We start from the raw sequence: 20831 nt of genomic DNA on the forward strand, positions 1-20831 counted from the left end.
GTAGTTCACTTTCTTTGTGACTTTGCAAAAGTAAAAACTAATGGGCTGCATATGTTCTTCCCTCCAGATCTACAGGGCAGTATAACCCGAATCCACAGAACCATTGAACTAATGTACTCTGACAAATCTATGATGCAGGTGAGCAGCACTCTTCTAAGATCAGTCATTGTGTAACACTAAAAAGCTGCGTCAACTGCTTCATTTATTAATTAGCACTGTTTTGGCTCAGGTTCCATACCGGCTTCATGCGGTGCTGGTCCACGAAGGCCAGGCCAACGCAGGACACTACTGGGCTTATATCTACGACCCGCATCAGCGTTGCTGGATGAAGTACAACGACATCTCTGTCACCAAATCCTCCTGGGAGGAGCTGGTCAGAGATTCGTTCGGAGGCTACCGCAACGCCAGTGCCTACTGTCTCATGTATATCAATGACAAGAAGCCCTTTCTTATAGAAGGTACAAGTGCAATACAGTGAATGATGCACAGTTTTAGCAATTGTGTAAGTTTCTGTCTGTATTTTATTTTTTCGTCCATTTTCTCTAAAACCCAGACAAACACATGCTGCTTACTTGTCTGGTGAAGGACTGATTGACTCATTGAAAACACATTTACTGCCATCATTTTTTTATTCCCTGAGTTTTTTTCCCCCTACATATTATTCTTCCACTTCATTTCACTCCTTCACTCCTAAACACATGATCTCACACCTTCATTTACTTACATTGTCTTACAACTTAGCTTCTTGTTAACTTATCACTTGAATAATAATATACCACTTACACTCAATACTGTTATCTGTTGGTTCAGTTATATTAAATTAGTCAGTCTATTTCATTCCAAAATAGTTTTTAGTGATTTTATCAGCTCTGATCTGCTTTTTAAACGTAAAAACCAAAACAAATAAGCTGATTGGTCCACATTAATTTGTTTGGATTGATTGATAAGAAAAGCATTACTGATTTGTACTGTTGTAAGTGAAGCACTAAAAGTAAATAATTAGTTATTTCTTTTTCTGTTGAAACACTACAAACACACATCATTCATGTTTTGTAGCAGATCAGAAACTGTATGTTCATTGTTCTTCATTATTGTCTTTGCAGAGGAATTTGATAAAGAAACAGGACAGATACTCAGCGGCATGGACAAACTGCCCCCAGACCTGAAACAGTACGTGAAAGAGGACAATGAGCTCTTTGACAAGGAGATCCATGAGTGGGACACCCTGCAGGCCCGCAAGGCCCAGCAGGAGAAGCTGGCCCTGGCCGCAGCAGCAGCAGCAGCAGCCGCCGCCGCCGCCTCTGCAGCATCCAGCACCTCTACTTCCTCCTCTTCCCCTCAGCCCATGAGTATCGAGTCCAGCCCTCCAGAAAATGCAGGTCAGGGTCATCACACTCACAGGCACAGAGAAGGAATTAAGAGCAGAATATTTAATTGAGAATCAATACTATATTAAAAAAACGATATACTACTATAAACTACTATATAAAATAATAAAAAAAGAAAACTAGACTTTCTAGAGAGTTATAAAAGGATGAGGAAATGACCTTAATGTATTCCTCCACTTGACATGTTGTATGCAATATATACTGTATAATTATCACAGGAAAGAGCTTGACTAGAATTGCTGGCTATTTAGGTAGTGCAAGGTTTAACACGTAATGGTCATTGTGTGATGCTAGTGTGAAAGGAAAACTTTTGAGACATGAAAAACTGTGTATTTCTACATTTCTCTGACGGTGCTGGTTCCCCTCCTGCAGCACCCCAGCAGGACCCAGAGTACATGGAGCAGCCATCACCCACTAATGACTCCAAGCACCTGCAGGAGGACACAGAGAGGGCCATCTCCAGAGCTGCTTCTGAACAAGAGGAGAGAAGCCCAGAGGCATTGTTAAATGCTGTATGTAAAACACACAGACACATCATGCACCTCACTCACACCAAGCCATTGTTACACATCATGTATCTGTGTCAACTCTATAATTATTATAATGATAATTAACTGCACAAGCCCAGTAGGTTTGAACCCTTTGGTGTTTGTAATAATGAAGTTTATCTCTTATCAAAACCAGACATTACAAGGTTCTTCACAAGGACAAAAATGACAGCAAAAAAACAAACACAACCAAACACATGCAGACAAATTCCTCAAAATTGAGGGAATTAAAAACACTTCCAGAAGCAGAACAGCAAAGAAGCCTTGAAGGAAATGTTTTTTCACTATCGATTTTAAAAGAAGATACTGACTTTGTCTGAGTTCATCGGGCAGGTTGTTCCAAAGTTGTGGAGCCTTAACTGCAAAAGCTCTGTCCCTTTTTAGTTTTACATCTTGACATGGGAACTGCCAGCAAATTCCTGACTGAGGACCACACACTGAGTGCAAGTAATTCAGAAATATACGGGCCATGAATTGCTTTAGAAGTCCAAAGTAGAATCTTAAAATCGATTCAGTAATAAAGTGGTAGCCATGTAGAGACATTAAGAGGGGAGTAATAGGATGTCTTTTCTTGTTTTTTTTTTGTTAGTAGTCTGTCTGCTGCATTCTGGGCTATGTGGAGTCTATGGATTGTTTTGTGCCAGTTGGGAGACATATATGTAGATTGTCAAGATCAGCTAGTGGTGTTTTCAGGCTGTACCAGGACATGTAGTGGCACATGATCAGAATAAAAATGGTAGGCAATGCCATGCTTACGAATTATGTCACCTAGTGGGAGTATATATAATGAATATAGAACTGGGCCCAAAATGGAGCCTTGAGGCACCCCAACATGCTCTAGATAAGGGGTGAAACAAGGTCGTCATCAGAAACAAAGCATTTGTAAACCACTCTAAGACTTTCCCAGAGAAACCAACCCAGTGTTGTAGTCCACTGATGAGAATGTGGTGATAAGTTGTATCAAAGGCTGCGGACAAGTCTAGTAATACGAGAACTGAACAATCAACTGAATGAACAGACCTTAACAGATCATTTGCTCCTCTAACAAGCACAGTCTCAGTGTTTCTCAGTGGTATTTCCTGAAACCTGACTGGTTTCTTTTATGTATATGTAATTACAAGTAGTTTTCAAATAGTCTGAGATAGTGACAGGTTAATTATAGTGAGCAACCAATGGGTGGTAGCATCTAATACACTAGGGATGAATTTAAGGGGCATTATATCCACAGGACTAGATGAACATTTAAAGTGAGACATGAAGTCTATAAGCTTGTTGTGGAAGATTGGTGTAAAATGAGATGGAGAGGTATGATTTGGACAAGGGACATCAGTAAATGAAGTAGGAACCTCGATCTTTGATCTTAGCCCATTTACCTCATTCATAGAAAAGTTCAAACGTTCGTCGGGGGGGATCTACGCGGATTAAAACTGACAGGGTTTAGTAGTATTAAAAGGAACCCTGGGACTGTGCTAATTAGACTGTGTTAAAACAGAAAAATACATTTTTTACTTGGTCATTGTGGGAGGTCATCAGGTCCTTCATTTGCAGATAATGCACCTGGAGCTTCATCTGTCTCCACCTGCGCTCCACTCTCCTGTGCTCTATTTTAAAAGCATGAATGTCATCAGTGATCCAAACAGACATTTATTTTCACTACCCTTCATTCTCTATTTAAGAGCTGCAGCCTTATCTAATGTAGAGCTACAGACGAAGTTCAAATGCTGCACCAGATTATCAACATCTAATGCATTAGTTATAATATTAGCCGAAAGAATGGAGGAGAATTTTGATGGGGCGACTTTATTAAAGATGCAAGGAAGCGCCATCTGTGGCTGATTTACTGACTCACTCTGGAGGACACTATCAAATCCAATACATGAGTCAGATCAATAAAATTAAATGTACCAATATTAACACTGTGAATAACAGCCAGATCCAAAATGTGGCCGCAGTTATCTTTGACGCTCTTGTTATATACTGCATTACATTAAAAGAACTTGCTATATTTACAAGTTATATATATTTTATATTAACCCAAGTCTGTGTTTTGATTTCAACACTATTCAGAGGAACTACAGCACCTTTTGAAAATACATCATCAGCTGACATCATTTCAGTTTTTTGGAGGAAAAACCACAAACTTACAGTGTTCAGATATAAAATGATCTTACTGTTAAGTTTCCCTCTATTTTTAACTCCTTTGCTTTTTCCATCATCCCTCTATCCTTCCTGTCTCATCTGTCCCATTCTCTCTACAGTCTCTTCACCCTCCCACTCCCCCTCAGCCTGAGGTGCAGGCGAACGCCCCCTCCTGCTCGTCCTCCTCCACCCCTCCTCCTGACCCCGTCATGGAGGACGAGTCCCCCGGTCGCACAGTAGAGGTGGCCATTCCTAACGTGGGAACCTTTGTCATAGAGTCAGAGGAGGGGGGATATGATGACGAGGTAGCGCTCGCCCCAACAAATGTTCTCCCCCTCCCTTTTTTAAAACATTTTTTTTTTGGTCCTGAGAAGCCTGTGCCTGTATGATAAATATGGAGTAATAGCATCACCACCCATTCACATGGCTCTACATAAGATTTTTCACACCTGAGAGAATCTGACACATCATGCCAGCTGATTTCAGGATTGGCTCGAAGATGAAAACACTATAATACTAACCTCTTTGTTGGCCTACCTACATGACTCTTGTGTGAAAAGTCTTCTTCAGCTAGATTGCATCTTGGCACAAAGGCAGGATTGACCTTTTCGAGAAAGATTTAGGTCTGCTTGTTCACACATGTCACTCTTGTGTAATTTTTTTTTTTTAAAAGCAAAGTCTCAGGTTGTGGTTTAAATTAGCTATTTTATGTTGCCTGTTTAATACCTAACTTTCCCCTGTAACCAAAACCAAATGCACCTACAGTGATCGTATAGTTTGCTGTTGTGTGGCCTGAGTCCAGCAGTAGTAATAAGTCAGTGTGTACTCTTCTCTCACACACACACACACAGTTATGGTATTGCTGCCTTGGTTTTCACTCATGATCCTTATGAGGAGTACGCATCGTGCCATTGAACTGACAGTTGTGTCATTCTAACCCAATGCATGGACTGCTGAGTGATGTCCGGCATGCCCTGACATGTGGTATGCTTCATCATTAGTGCCTCAGAGCACTTTAACATAGCATATAGCAGTTGACTTTGTTTGGTTCGTCACAAGGACCCCCATTGTTTTGTTTGTAACATGGTTCCTGCTTCCTGGGCAGACAATGATGACCCCGAACATGCAGGGTATCATTATGGCCATTGGCAAATCCTGCAGCGTATATGAAAAGAACGGGCCAGAGGCAGCCTTTTTTAAGGTACACTCTATCTTTCTCCCTCTCTCCTTTACCTTTTTTCCTCATTCTCTCTCCACCTCCTTCCACTCCACTCTCCTCCTCTGTTTTGTGCATCCATTTGTCTGTCTTTTGTGTACTGTGTTACTTTACTGTATTCACAAACTATTACAGTAACTCAAATCTTACAAACGGGAGTTCAGAAATGGCTGTTGAATAATTTAGCATTGCTCTCTTATAACATTGTCATGAGTCACAATGAACAGGAGTGTTGTGTTGTTGTTTTTGGTGAAAGGATCCAAAAACTTTTTTAGCTGAATTGCAGATGTCATCCTTTTTATTCCACTCATTCTTCAGTCTTGTCAAAAACTGGCACCTACATCTCCATCGATGCAACTCGACCACTAACGGTTACAGATTGGGTGTGTTACACTAGTAGCAGCTAGGGATGGGTATTTTTTTTGTGGACTTGCTTTTATCCGGTGTAACAGGCGTGTAGTTGTACTTTAGAGCGTTTAGGTGACATCTTGGCTACTGAACTGCTAAGCGCGCTAACTCAAATTCACCACGACTTCACCACCACAGATGAGTTGTAGCTGCTGTGGCAGTGGGCCAATCACAAGTCGCATTACATCGAAGAACGCTTGCGTTGATCGGTTGTCAGCAAGTTCATACAAATAGTCATATTTTCTAGCTCTGGGTGCAAAAAGGATCGAATGCAGGTATCGTTTGATGGAGATGTTTTGATACTACTTTAAAGGTGTCGAGGACCACTACCCAACCCTAGTAGCAGCTAATGTAGGCTCAAGAAGAGATTAGCAGAGTGGGCTACAGAGGTCTGGTAACGTCGCTTCTTTCTAACTCCACACCCTCACATGTTTTTCATCAGTTCTTCACACAGTTTCCTCTGGAGCCACAAAAGGCTTTATGCAACTTTTTTTCCCCCTTACATATGCAGCAGTACTCCTCAACACCTGTTTGATATTTAAAACTGATGGAGATTCCCTTAAGTCAACAGATTGGAGCTTTTAAACTTTTAAACTAAACTCACTTTTTTAAGGAACTGCACAGCCTCCAAGGAGATAAAATCACCTTGTTTTGAACTTTCTGGGAATGAAGTTTTCAATGCTTGTTTGTTGTCCATCGCTTTAAAGTGAGTGCTTAACTCTCAAGTCTCGAATAAATCAAGAAAGCGCAAACGGAGTAAACAGCCAACGATATAAAGATTTAAAGGTCATGAAGATTCAAATAAACCTTTAGACAAGAAAAGAAATTAGAAATAGACTCAAATCTGAATAATAGCATTTTTAATTGTGTTTCTGAGAGTTTTCCAGTTCAGAGAGAAATATTTGATATTCATGTTTATAGTACCCTGCTGTAGAAATTCTGTTGAGTGTTAAACCTTTTCACAGCGAAAAGAAGACTAGTTGTGATTGCATGTGTTCATCATCTAGAGAATCCACTGGATAGTTTTTATGCCTGCTATTTATTTATCCTGTCAGAGTCGGAGCAACATTGAGCCCGTAATACACAAACACAGATTTTTTCCAGAAGTATGATTGTTAAATACTCAGTTATTTGTTCCAGTGTTTGTAATATGAGGACAAAAACCACTTCAGAAATTGATTAAATTGCAAAGCGAAATCTAGTTCTTGACTGATCAAGGAGCTGAATAAGGAGGGAAGTACTCGTCTCTACACCACCTCAACCTCAGTCAGAGTTTTTAACCACGACTTGTTCCCACTTTCGTCTCTCCGATCAGGCCATCAAGCTGGAGTACGCTCGTCTTCTGAGATTCGCCCAGGAGGACACGTCTCCCGAGAACGACTACCGGCTCCAGCACGTCATCGTCTACTTCATTCAAAACCAGGCGCCCAAGAAGATCCTGGAGAGGACTCTGCTCACACAGTTCGCTGACAGGAACCTGGCCTTTGATGAGAGGTAGGCTAGATAAAAAAAAAAAAAAAAAAAAAAAAAAAATTTCTCCTGGTTGTCTTAAACTAAAAAGAATGAAGTTAGACAAGTTAGATAAAAGCAAGGCCTCAAAATGACCAGCAGATGGCAGCAGAGACTTGAACTTAATATCTGAAGCAGCCCTACGGATTGACTGCCAGCTCATCCGGACAGAGGTGTAATGCAGCAAATCCTCTGTGATGACTTTTCTATCTTTTTTTTTTTTTTTTTATCTCTTTCAAACAAACCTAAAGAGACACATGTCCAATAATGACTTTTTTTAATACTTCTGGCAAATATCAAGATTCCCTCCCTATTAACATTATGATGCTGGTGTCATTAGGGTACGTAATGCCTCTTACTATCTCTTAAAACTTTCCAACTACGCTTGTTGGCCTCAATCCATATTCATGAGTGAAAAATTGATTTCTCCCTTCTCCTCTATTTTGAGCAAGATAATTAGATTTATGTGTGCATGTGGCCTCAATAGGAGCCTCGGGAGGAGCGTTTCACTTCTCCTCTCAGCACTAAAGAGTGATTCATTAGGCCGTGTTAAGGCCTAGGGGCAGGGTGGACCGTTTCATCTCCTGGAGTACCTCACAATGACTCAACATCTCAACAGCGCTAACGCCGGCTCCTCTTCCTGTCTCCCCCGCCCTCCCCCCCCCCTCCCACCTCCTCCTCCTACACAGATGTAAGAGCATTATGAATGTGGCACGTGCCAAACTGGACCTAATTAAGCCCGAGGAGGTCAACATGGATGAGTATGAGGTCAGTAGTGGGGTCTTACTGGGTTTGTTTATCTCAAATATGAGCTAGTGTTACACATAGTTTTTATAGCTTTTGCTGTGACGTAGTTAATATTACATATCATTGTTTTAAAATTTAACCTCCTGTAATTAATGTTTCTCTTTTTTATCAGACGTGGCATCAGGACTACAGGAATTTCCGCGAGACGACCGTCTTCATGATGACCGGCTTGGAGCTCTTTCAGAAGACAAAGTACGGTGACGCCTTTTCCACCGCTGCTCCACCTAATACTGACTCTACTGCTGCTGCTGCTGCTGCTGCTGCTGGGAGAAAAAACTCTAACTCAGTCACCAGCTATCATGTTCTAGCTTTAACCCATAAGAGTTCAGTGTTGCATGTTACATTTGGAGAGCCAGTAGAAAGTGTTTTAATGTCACCTGCAGAGGGCAGCAGCTCGCAGCTGTCTTTTATAGATGTGCCTGTGCAGTGAGTTCATTGAGTTTATTCCTTTCTGGATGGTTTACTCTATAAGTTTCTCAGTGCAGCTTTTAATATCCAACACCACTATTTTATCTGACTTCTTTTGTCTTCCTTTCGCAGTTTCGTGGAGGCTCTGATGTATCTGATCTACGCGTACCAGTACAATAAAGAGCTTTTGATGAAGGGGCTGTACAGAGGGCACGACGAGGAGCTTCTGGGTTATTACCGTCGAGAGTGTTTGCTGGTGAGGAAATCCTCGCCTGGACGTGACGATTTATTTCAAACATCTTGTCAATTCTCAATAGAAATCAGCAGTTATGTTTGTTCCTATCTGTCATATTGCTCCAATTGAAACTAAGCGGTTACAAAGTGGCTCAGCTGTGCCGAACGGAAACCTTTGTGTCTCGCAGTGTGCTCCCCTGTGATCCTGCTCTTTTCTTTGTTACTCCCTTTTCCTCTATGTCAAACTCTCAAACTGCCCCCCCACCACCTCCTCCTCCACCAACTCTCCTGCTAAAGTGACTCAGCAAAATGAAAAGGGCCAGACACCCCCCCCCCCCCCCCTTTTCCCTCTCACCCTCCTTCAAAACTGTAGCCGTGGTACTATAATCAAATAGCTTTTGCTGAGATATTGCTTTGGCTCGCTTGCAGCCCACAAAAGATTCCGCTGAAGGTTTTTCATCTGATACTGACAGATGAAAATCCTCCTCAGCGTCGTGATGTGAGCCCCTTTTCATTTCGCTCCCGCTGAGCTCCAGGGCCACATTTAAGCATTGTTTTTTTCCTTCTTCTTCTTCTTCTTCTTTTCGGGGGTAAAGGTGGTGAGGGTATTTTTGGTCCGATCAGCCTCACACCGGCCTTTAGCAGCCCTCTTGCTGCTGCACTCAGTAACCTTACACCAGCATTGTGCTCATAATGTAATCATTGGAGTGGGAATAGGAAGCAGGAGGGCCAGCGAGTGTAAACACATTACCATGAGACACAAGCATGTCCTCAGCTAACCTCAAACCTCAGCTCCGCGCAGCCCTCCATCGGTCATCTCAGATCTCTGGCCAGAACCTCTGGCTCCGTCCGCTCAGCTGTTTACCTTCAGCTCTTGTTTTAATTGAAAACACCGCTAACATTGACACAGTTAATGTACTTGGATGTTCCTTTTTTTTTTTTCTCGCAGCAACCCTCCGATTCCAAACTGGTTTGCAAAAAAAAAAAAAGAAGCGGGTCGTTTCCTCCAAGAGGAGAGAGAGAGAGAGCGAGAGAGAGAGAGAGAGAGAGAGAGGAGGTCAGGGAGTTTGTCTGTGACAGCAAGGTGGTTTTGGCCAAGAACTAGAAGAAAAAAGCTTGTATCCACATGCGAGTGCGTCAGGACACGGCTGCAGCTCCGAGCGGCTGTAGGTTATTCAGTTGAAATTAATGACGTCTGCGGGATTACTGTTACTACTTAAGCTGTCTCGTACTTATCTATTAGAAGAAAATGGAAAACTTCTCCAGAAAGAACAACACGAGGAGAGGGGCGGAACGAATGAGGTCGTAAAAATGGAAACACCGAAGAATATAAAAGAAAGAAGAAGGGAAAAAAAGTGATGAAGTGAGCAGAGTGCGTGTGTTCTTGGATGAAGTTATTTTAAGAAATTCTGAATTAATAATCCTCACTTCCTCGACTTAAAGACCCCCTCCAGACATATTTGAAGACATATAAAAATACCCCCCCCCCCTTTTCTGTGAATAATAACAGCTGTTTGATGTGATTATTCTGCAACAAAGCTCACTTACCGCTTCTTAAAATGACATGTGCCCCCTTTGTCCCTCATTGACAAAATCCAGAAACTCAGAATATGCAAATATTTGTCATATCAGAAGATTAACTACTGCATACCACATGTCTCCTGCTTCACCGTTTACTCTGTTCTCTGTATGTGCACAGGAGGCTTGTGTAAACTGGATACCAGGTCACGATTGGCTCCAAAATTGTTCTGATGTCACCAACTTGTGCTCATAATCAGTGAGAACAGTGTAGCTTAAATATCTGACTGACTAAACTAAACATACTCGAGCAGAAGGGTCCGAAATAAACTCCTTGGGGCAAATGTTAAAGCTAGAGAACAGCTGTACTTCTTCTTATGCATTGAAGACTCTCTCTCTCTCCCTCCCCTCCTAGAAATTAAACGAGCAAGCAGCCGCCATGTTCGAGTCCGGAGAAGAGCCGGAGGTGACCACCGGCCTGGGCATCATGAACGAGCTGGTGGTGCCCTGCATCCCTCTGCTGCTGGTCCACGACGTAGAGAGAGACCTGCTGGCAGTGGAGGACATGAGGAACCGCTGGTGCTCCTACCTGGGCCAAGAGATGGAGTGTGAGTCCTTGAGGGAGGGTGGGGGTGGGGGGAGAGAGAGAAGGGAACAGACTCGGCCTATTAGATATTTCTGGAGAGTTGAAGTCTTAGGTTACTAGTACATTCCCCGTCCACCCTCCCCCCTCTTCCAAAGATCATTAGAATCAGGCCACTGCTCAGTTCACACATTAGAGAGGCGTTTCTTCTTCTTCTAGGAATTCTGAAAATGAAAGAAACAGCAGATGGTGGACACACATTTTTAAAATTTTGATGATTCAGAATAGATGCAAAAATGAAATGAAGACACTTCCAGAATCTGATCCAAACTCAGCTCAGTAATCACAGGGAGATAAGCCTTAAATGTCTAACCTATAGAAAAATAACACATGTTCTACATATTCAGGTCTGAGTAAAACACTAAGGAGAGTTCAGGGAATGCTCCTGAAAATGTATTTCTTGGTAGGAAATAACAACATTGAAAGAGATTCAGCTTTTATCAGTGTGTTCCATTATCAGTCCACAGAGAGCTGGCTCTCACAGTTCCTGGCCTTTGTTCAGGAAAAGCTGAGTATTATCAACCAGACCGATACTCAGTAGAGTTTTACAATCTATTTGTGTTGTGGCACACGCTTTCAAACCACTCATGATATCTCATTGAAAATATTTACCCTGTGATTTCAGTGTTTCAGGATCAGATTGTGAACGCGAGGTTCATCCTGGTAATCATGTTACTATCTCTCTCTCTTTCTGTCTGTGTCTGTCCTCTTCTCTGCTGGCAGCCAACCTCCAGGAAAAGCTGACAGACTTCCTCCCCAAGTTACTGGACTGCTCGACTGAGATCAAAAGCTTCCACGACCCCCCCAAACTGCCCTCCTATTCCACCCTGGAGCTGTGCGAACGTTTTAGCCGCGTCATCGCTGCCCTCGGCAGGGTGCCCACCGAGGGGAGATGAACTCGGAAGGGACAAGACCAGGCACCTCTCCCTTATCCCCAGCGCCCCGTCCCGGGCGTACATCCATGGACCTCTCTTAACCCATGCCTTCCTTATAAATCCAGGGGTCACTCGCTTTCTAGCTGTTATTCCTCTGTTACTCTTTTGCTGCTATAGGTTTTATCATTATAAATATTATTTCACTTTTGTTTTAAGCAAACAACACAATGGAGGAAGGAAGAGAGGACGGACTGTTGGGAGGGGAAAAATGAAATGAGAGAGAGGAGAAGTTGATTGAAAAACAGTGGCAATCCTGCAGTGGTTAAAAAAGCCAAGCACATTCTGCTTCAACTTTGTGAGGAAAACGAAAAAAAAAAAAGAAGAAAAAAAAACATGAGTTTGAGGGTTTCTCATAGTTTATTATTGTTGTTGTTGCTGTTTGATTCAAGCTTCCCCGACCACGCTCATAGCCCCTTTCTAACAGCACCCTTCTCTGCGTGAAAGGATCACCCCGCTGCTCCGCCTCCAGTTTGGTACAGTATTACCACGTTTTGTTTTATTTTTCTAAGGAAGTAAGAAAGAGAGCCTTCAGATTTATCAACGGCTCAGAGTATCTCAAACATGGGTCTCATGTCTTTGTGGACTGCACCAGAATGAGATGTTTTAAGTGCTGTGGTAGACGGCCACAGACTTTCTGTGGCTTGTTAATAAATCGAGAGAATAAAATTTTATTTATGGCCCTTTTAGGCCAAATAAACAAACTTTTGCCTGATGTTGATTTTTACTTTGCTCACATGACAGTTTCTCATACTGAGATGATTATCATTAACATTGAGCTTCATTGTTAGAAGTGAAACTGTCACTTTTCATTGGAGACACTATGGTGATGGACAGAGAAGATGAGTGTCAGGCTGAAAGTCTCACTGTATGAATCAAACCTGAGTTCTGAGGTAAAAAAAGAACTTAAGGAAGCCTGTGCTAACTCAGCTAGTATTATGCATCTTATAGGATTCAGACTTTCATTAACGTGGGGATACAAACTCCAAATACAGCATGTGGCCAAAATAATAAAAATTAAAAAAACAACAAAAAAAACAGACTCAATTTTAGCTGCTTTGAACTGTGTTTTTTTAATGAAGCAATTTTTTTTTTGTTTGGACTAATTTCCTGGAGTTAATTCTAATTTCCGGGAACTCTACAAACAACCCTGAAGGCAGTTTTCAGAAGCCTTTTCAAAAAAGTTGCTGCCAGTATTGTGCAGATCATAAGATGAAAGCAATCTTTCAAAATGGTTTTGAAAATGCACTGCCATGATTCTGTTTTTTGACTCCAGGCTGTTACTCAGAACCATGAAAACAAATTACTCTGGAAGATTGCAACTTTGTCTTAGTTTGATCCAGTCCTGTATTTTCCTCCAGTGTACTGCACAGATTTAGTTAGTGCACACACATCACCTATTTGTTACTTGAGTAGCCTGAGATCCTTAAACTGGCCCTTACTGACTGCTTCATTTTTGCATGGGCCGATGTTTTATTCATCATCTTCAATATGCTCATTACAGGCTGTCAAGAGGTTGGCCTGAAAGAAAAAGTTTGGAGCTGTTTTTAAAATACACATAACAGAGAAATGGGGAAAATTGGAGGATTTTTGTATAATTTCAAAGATTTAACACCCTCTTGATCAAAAAAGATGCCAAGAAGCCCAATTTACAATCTAAAACATGTTACCACAAGGCAATTACAGTAGAATAGTCTACTATTTTACTTTAACTCTGCACTGAAAGACAGAAAGGGCGGTAAAGTATATGGAAATGTTCAGACGTGCACAAGTGTCATTTTTAAACACCAGGAGTGGTTGAACTTCAGTTGCTTGTTTGTATTCCGCTGACAAGCTGCTTGACAAACACTCTCTGGATGTAGACAGTATTTCTATTGTGTCTGTCGTTGACCTGGGATGAACTTGTATTGACAAGTATAAGTGCTTTAGAATTCCTTCACATCTGTCTGTGCCAGTATTTGGCTGTCTGACAGTTTACCAGAGGCAGCAAAAAAAACAAGACTAGGTGGAAATCCAGTAAATTGCAGGACCATGGATTTGACGCTAGAGGGCTTTTAACTTGAAACAGGAAGTTTGGACTCTAGAAGTTCGACTAGGGGGTTTGAATTCAAGGATGGGGATGTAGTACAGCAGCGGCTGAGCTTCAACACTAAAACTTGACTGTACTGTTTTTCTCACAAAAAATAACCTCATTGACACATGCAGTAAAATTGTTATTCCGTCTGTAATGTAGCTATAATAAAAATCCAAACTGTTATGTAGCTTAATAAAATAAAACTATTTAATATCTGAAATGTTCATTTTAATACATTCATATTTATTGAAATGGGTGAAAACAGCTGATTGGCCGCGGTTCTAGCAGAAAGTGGTGAAATCATTAAAACCCGGGATTAAAGTAGCGGGATCCAATAAGGGTCGTTAATATTTTGAGCTTGTGAAATGGATTTGTGAATGTGTAATAAAGTTTCTCAGCTGTTAAAATATTTTGTGCATGTGTGAAAATAGTTTTATAGCTGTAGAAATATTTAGTGTGCAATTAAAATTTGGGCGGGAATATTTTCAACAGTGAGGTTTCTGTCTGAGTGACAGACGCCAGAATTCCCTACCTTTTATGTGTGACAGTGAAGTTACAAGTGCATGTTTTTTTCATTCAGTTTCAGTTTTTACAACTGAATCGGATTTGTCACAAGCAGAGTCAAGCTGTCCAGTTAGAGGGCATATGGTCCTGATGTGTTCACCTCCTTACAGCTCAGATGGAGGATGCTGCTGGCTCTCCTGTGACAAAGGTGGATTTAATTGTACTTGAGAATGCCGTAAGTAATTAAGATAAAACATTTAATGTGTTGTGTGCACTGTTGGCAATACAGTCTTGTGATACCAGGCAATCAGAGATCTCAGCCTAATGAAGTCTGGGGGTTTCTAAAAGCACAGTAGTAGCTTGAACAGCTAACAAATCTATGCCCACTTACATCTTGTTAAAGAGCTGCCCTAAAGACTTTGATTAGTTTTGCAATGCAGGTTTTTTAAATTAAAACTCTATAATTGTTTCCACCTAGTTTTACCAATGAAATCCGCATTTAGACGGACCTGTGAGTCTACAACACAGTTGCCCAAAAGCATATTTTCAAGTTCAGGAAGGCTGCTTTATGTACCCACAAAAAAGATGTAATGTAGCTTTAGGTTGTTGCTATCTCGTTGTTGTATCTGCTAGCAGCAACGCTTGCAAAGAACTTTTCAAGCTGAAGGTAAACCATCAATCAGCTGTATTACATACTGCTGCTCTACTTTAGCAGCTAGCTGTGAGGCTGCAGATTGCAACCCAATAAATAAACCTCCCCTTCTCTTTCCCTTCCATGCATGTAGAAGAACCTTCAGTTTCTGTGAAACTTGTGAAAAACAGTAAAGGCCCTCTATGGAGCCAGTGTTCAGTTTGTCCACTCTGGGCTACTGTAGAAGTATGGCAGTGCAACATGGTGGGCTCCGTGGAAGAGGACCCACTCTCTATGTTCATATAAAGGGCTCATTCTAAGCTAATGAAAGCACAACAATTCTTATCGGGCCTGGTGATTGAACACTAATGAAAACATACTTAAACATGTTTCATTTCTGCTAAGTCTGTTTTGCTACATGGCACTAAATGTTGAAAGCATTGCTAGGACAACCATTAAAACATGCTTCTGGGAAAAATTTGCCTGAACAAGTTGCGTCCCCAGATGGATCATCAGTTGACATTATTTTATGACTATAATGTGTTGCGCTGCCATTATGTAGAAGCCCATTTCTACGTCTTGTGCCAGTAAGTATATAATTCATTTTGTGTGTATTTGCTAAATACATGATAATAATCATTCTCATATTTCAGATACATATGGAGGCCAAAGACTACATCTCCATCCCAAAAGTTCAGAGGGCCATGGTAATAAAATGAGTGTTATCAGGGTCTAGGTTTCCACATCTTTGATGCAGAAGTCCAGATGATCTACATCAGCTTGGTTTGCAGTCTGCTCTGCCAGCCTCGGCTCGATTGTAGACACAGATCAGCTGGAGGCATGACATTGCATAAAATGTATCACCGACTCCACTGCTGTGCAAGAGGTGCTTGTTACACTTAAGTCATACACACATAATACGAACTGGTGTCAGTTCTTGTCAAACTGCTTTGAGAAAACAGAACAATTAAGTATTTCAAAATAATTCAGGCGACATCTGTTTATTATTAATGATTCTGAACAGTAACGTTTCTTTTTTTTTACTCTTGGCACGTAAGAATTCAGTATGTGGTTTCTTTGAGATATTTTAATTATATTTTTTGCAGAGGCTTGAACCTGCATCAGATGAAGACCACCTGTCAAGTCTTCACAGTCACCCATCACATCAAACTACATGTTTTCCATATTAACATTGCACCATTAGCCATTAATTGCCCATACAACACATTATACATGTTATGAAATAATTGCTGAAAACATGAGAAGACTGTGAACTATGTGGTGCTAAATTGTGGCGTTTGAGTGTTAAACTGTTTTTGCCATTTCTGTGTTCAGGTTTTTTTGGGTGGACCTGAAATGGTGGCTCTATGATGTAGAGGGGTGACAAGCATGACTATGCCCTCACTATATAAACACTAGAGTACACATACTCAGTTTTTTTCTCCGGGTAGTTTGGTTAGAGACAACTGGGATTCACTTTGAACTATTCTAGTGAAATGGATCCCAGTCACAGTGAGAGCATTTGTTGGGCAGCACTTCACTAAAAAGCATGGTGTAAGAGGCAATTCAACCACTTTTTTAGCAGAGGTGAGTTAACATTTAGTGCACCACACTCCATTTAAAAAAAACATCAATTTAACAACTGATTGGTGATGGTACACTTCACTTGTTTTTTAAGTTTCAGTTTTACTGAAACAAAATGTTCTTGTTTCACTATCAGAGTTTGATCCATTCAGTCTGATAACAATTTGAAAGTGTAGAAGAGGTACACGATTATATTATACCAATTCAAGTTAGCAGAGAGCTAACCAGAAGGCTGTAGAACAGTATACATTCATTGGGCCAGTACAGGAATGTCAAACCCAACACCAGATTAGAAACTCTCATGTACTTTGACATTCAGAGATTTATCTAGCAGTGATTAGTAGGGGTGTGACGAGATCTCGTGGCATCATGTCTTTTTTTTTTTTTTTTTTTTTTTTTTTTTTTAAATAATGTCGCGTGTGGATCATTAACCTTGTTACAGCTTCTACCTGCTGAAAAGATCTCACAGAAGTATGAGATGAGGAGAGGAGCAGCAGCAGGTTAACCTCAGGTCTCTACACTGAGAGCCCGAGGTAGGAGGAGCGGAGGAATCTAGAGCAGCTATGGAAGCCTAATGATTTTTTATTAGCAATGTCTTATAATTTGTGATAATTGGATTCTTTATTTAATTTATATTTATATATTAGAATAGTTTCTACTCCATAATTTACTTTTTAGTATTTGTGATTGTATCTTTGTATTTATGGTTGTTATTTCCATAAATACCAAAGTTATCCATCTATGAAATATCTATATGGAGAAACCTTTTACAGTGCTGCATACTGCATATGATAATTATATATTTAGAAAGTAGAACTAAAGTGATTATCATGAATTTCAAATAAAAGAACAGTCATGTATTTCCTCATTGAAGTTTTCCTAAAAATATAGTTAAAATCTCGTCTCGATTTCTAGGACCCAATATCGTGTCTCGTCTCATCTTGTGAGCTGAGTGTATTGTCACACCCCTAGTGATTAGGGTTGGGCGTCCAGGGGTATTTAAATATAGCAATGGTGTCTGTTTTATTACTGTCCAAAAAAAAGAGTGTTTGTCCAGCACCACTGTCAGTGTGGTTGAAGATACTAATCTGTCAAAAAAAGACTATTTAGAAGCAATCATAATCACGCATCACATGACAGCTTCTCATTGGAAGGGAAGTGTCCCTTCATTTGTCTTGAAGAAGGTGACAGCCAGAGATGGAAATTCTTCAAATTTACAATCACCTGCTAGCTGCTGTTGAGTTTAGAGACCTTTGCTGTTGCTGTTTTCCTACGCAGGACCATCCACTAGGTCCACCACCTTCTACACAACCAACAATAATATCTGAGTTCAGGAGAACAACTACGTACAAAAGGAACAGTGTGCATTGGAACATTGATACCAATGCAGTGACCACGGCAAAAGAAACGGTCCTCTTCCACATGGTGGAAAAGAAGTCGTTGGATGACGACATGATCAGAGCTCTAAATGTCCTGAATGTAAATACTTTTCTAAAACAGCCCTTCCAGAATTATACAATAAAGTTAATCAAGTTAGACAAGAGTTTCAAGTGTTGTTGTCAGTGTTAGACAGCTCATTAACAACTGACTGGTTATATACACCAGCACGTCCTTGATGGTCCACACCATCACACCTGAGAGCCAAAGTGCCTCCAGACCACTTATTTTCCTGAAAGCCATACAGCGGTCAATCTTCCTGCTGTGCTCAGAGATGCACTTTAGGATTGGCAACTCAATGAGAATAAACTCTCGGCCAAAACCTCAGACAACGCTGCCAGCATTGCTGCTGTAATCAGGTCCCTGATTTGGCCGTGGCTTAATTGTTTCGGCCACAGCCTTAACTCGAACGCAGTGCGGGACCAAAGACAATAAACAGAGTGCGCCCTTGGACTCTGCCGTGATATCAACGCTGCATTTTCACCCAGCTGGCACCGAAAGAGAGAACTGCACAAGAAGGAGGTGGAATTTGGACTCCCAGAGCATAACTGTACAACTTACTGGGGTTCTAAACTAGCAATGGTAGAGTAAGCTCAAGTAATCGGACACGTCCTGTCTGACAACAGAAGGAGCAACCTTTCACTTACATGGCAAGACACTGGCTTCCTGCACGCTGTTCACCATGAACTTATACCAGTCAGTGACTTCACTCATATTTTTCTTGAGACAAATATGTGGCTAGCTCCTCTCTCCTCCACATGCTCCAGCTCTGCAGGGACAATGTGTTGGCAGTGTCAAGTAAGGACGTGCATTTAACCAATTCTATAAAAGCTGGAATTCTTGCCAAGCTGAAGGCCAAATACCAAAGTGATGTGGTTTAGAGTTGATGCACAAATGCACCTTCCTTGCCCCTTAGACACTGAGATGGTGAGACTGAAAATGCAAGCAGAACACGCAGCAGCAGGTCTACTGGCCATCAGAATGGAGCCAGAAGAAAAAGAGAGAGATGTGCAAAGTGAACTTTGAAAAAAGAGAGAACTTTGGGCAATCTCTTTCAAAAAAAGCTGATGTGACAGGTCTCAATGGACTCAGCACCATAGAGGAAAGAGCAGAATCAGAAATGACTGTCTATTGTTGTGGACCTGTGATTCACAAAGATGAAGATCCCCTTCTCTTGTGGAAATAAAATGGAGCCAGCCACTTTTCATGGATGTCAAGGTTGGCCCAAAAGTACCTGTGAGTGTGTGCCATAAGCTTGCCATTAGAGCAAGTGTTCAGCACCAATTGGAAGTCCGTATCGCCCTTATCCGTATCGAAAAACCTAGAATTTGTTTGAAGAATAGCCAAATCTGTAGGATATGCTTTGTTGTTACTGCCATTTTTGTTGTTTATTGTTACTTTAATATTTTAGAAGCCTACTTAATGCTATAGGCTGTGCTTTTAATTTAATATATTTGTACTGGATTGTAGCTCATAGATAATTTCTTGTTCATTTCATTTCATTTGGCGGGAAACGGTATAGCAGTGACTACATATTGATTATTTGGAACTGGTGTACTGTACTCTGTAGGAAAATTTGGGAACGGTTAAACAATTTCAAAAATAGGATACCTCCCAATCCTAGTGGTGATAGGCTTAAACGTCACGGTGTGAACTGTTTGGTTAGGGCATTCACTGCTCCATCATGCATTTAAAAAAAGTACAACAAATTCAATGTTCTCCCCACAAATGGAATTCAATATCGCAAATATGCTGTAAAAGCGTGAGAAACCAGTAGTTTTTCCTGTCTTGACAGAAAAAACTTGATGTCTCATAAGAATTCAGATCTCATACCGTCTAGTACACTGACCCTGAGCAAGCCGAGCACATCTGGTACCGACACTGGATATGGCACCAAGCACTGAACAATTTTCATTGGAGTGACGTAACCCTTGAGTCCGGTATCCAGTTCCTATAATACATCCATGGTGGGTTTTGATAACATTAACAGAGGCTCAGATCCAAGTAAAGCATGTAGGTAGACCATCACATATTGTGTCAGGGTCATGATATTAGAAAAACTGAATGGGATTTGTCCATCACCAATATTATTAATTGCACCGCTTCCTCTGACATGTTCAAACATCTGCGGTGAAAAAAGTCTGTTTCCTATTGAAAAGTTAACAGTAGTATGGTGAAGTCATAATGTGGCGATTTTTATATTATTCACACAAACACAAATGTCAAGACAAACTACGAATGAACAAGCTTGTTTTGACTCAGATGTAAGTCTTGTCTTGTTCACAGCTATTTCAGCTGCATTCTGCCAGAAACCTGATGAAAGCTCTTTTCTCTTTTCATGCTGCTTGAACCATTACGGTCCACTATTAAAAACAGGAGACTTAGGTGAAGACAAAATGAGGTCTTAGGAAAATAATACGCCCTCCTTTTTTAACAAATACTACTCAGGATGACATCTGAAGTATATTAAGTTGAGAGCTTGGGAGCTGAACTACATGATGTAAGAGTGAAAACAGTTTACATTCTCAATGTAACTAGTCAAACTATGAACAAATCATACATCATCAGTCATAAATCGGCCAATTAAGATTTTGAATCATAGATGTGGACGTTGGTGTTCAGTTAGACTCTTTGCATGTAACACACTTATTTATTTGAGAGTTTTACTATGTTGAGGTGCTCTCCTTTGGTACACCACACAGCTAGAAGGCAGTTCTTTATGAAGTACTTTTTTTCTACTTATCCAGGATAGACTGCCTTAATTAACTTGGTCTGTTATTGTAGAAACCACATGCCCGTCGCCTCTGGTGCTCCATCACTGGACAGTAAAGACTGGTATGGTGTTTGTCTT

The 20831-nt window shown here is 40.9% G+C and overlaps 1 protein-coding gene across 1 annotated transcript in view; it reads left to right on the forward strand.

Annotated features, from left to right (window-relative positions):
* The window catches only part of usp25 (ubiquitin specific peptidase 25), a 28422-nt gene extending 15968 nt beyond the window's left edge, over nt 1-12454 (forward strand). The window contains exons 15-27 of the mRNA XM_053332295.1: nt 68-138; nt 230-458; nt 1104-1379; nt 1761-1904; nt 3234-3241; nt 4195-4380; nt 5181-5276; nt 7015-7193; nt 7898-7976; nt 8128-8207; nt 8556-8679; nt 10591-10783; nt 11542-12454. Coding sequence (XP_053188270.1) covers nt 68-138; nt 230-458; nt 1104-1379; nt 1761-1904; nt 3234-3241; nt 4195-4380; nt 5181-5276; nt 7015-7193; nt 7898-7976; nt 8128-8207; nt 8556-8679; nt 10591-10783; nt 11542-11714 — 1838 coding nt within the window. The 3' untranslated portion in view covers nt 11715-12454. The remainder of the gene's footprint in view (nt 1-67; nt 139-229; nt 459-1103; nt 1380-1760; nt 1905-3233; nt 3242-4194; nt 4381-5180; nt 5277-7014; nt 7194-7897; nt 7977-8127; nt 8208-8555; nt 8680-10590; nt 10784-11541) is intronic.
* Nucleotides 12455-20831: the final 8377 nt, after the last annotated feature.

This window comes from Scomber japonicus, chromosome 13 (genome assembly GCF_027409825.1).
Source record: "Scomber japonicus isolate fScoJap1 chromosome 13, fScoJap1.pri, whole genome shotgun sequence".
NCBI lineage: Eukaryota > Metazoa > Chordata > Actinopteri > Scombriformes > Scombridae > Scomber > Scomber japonicus.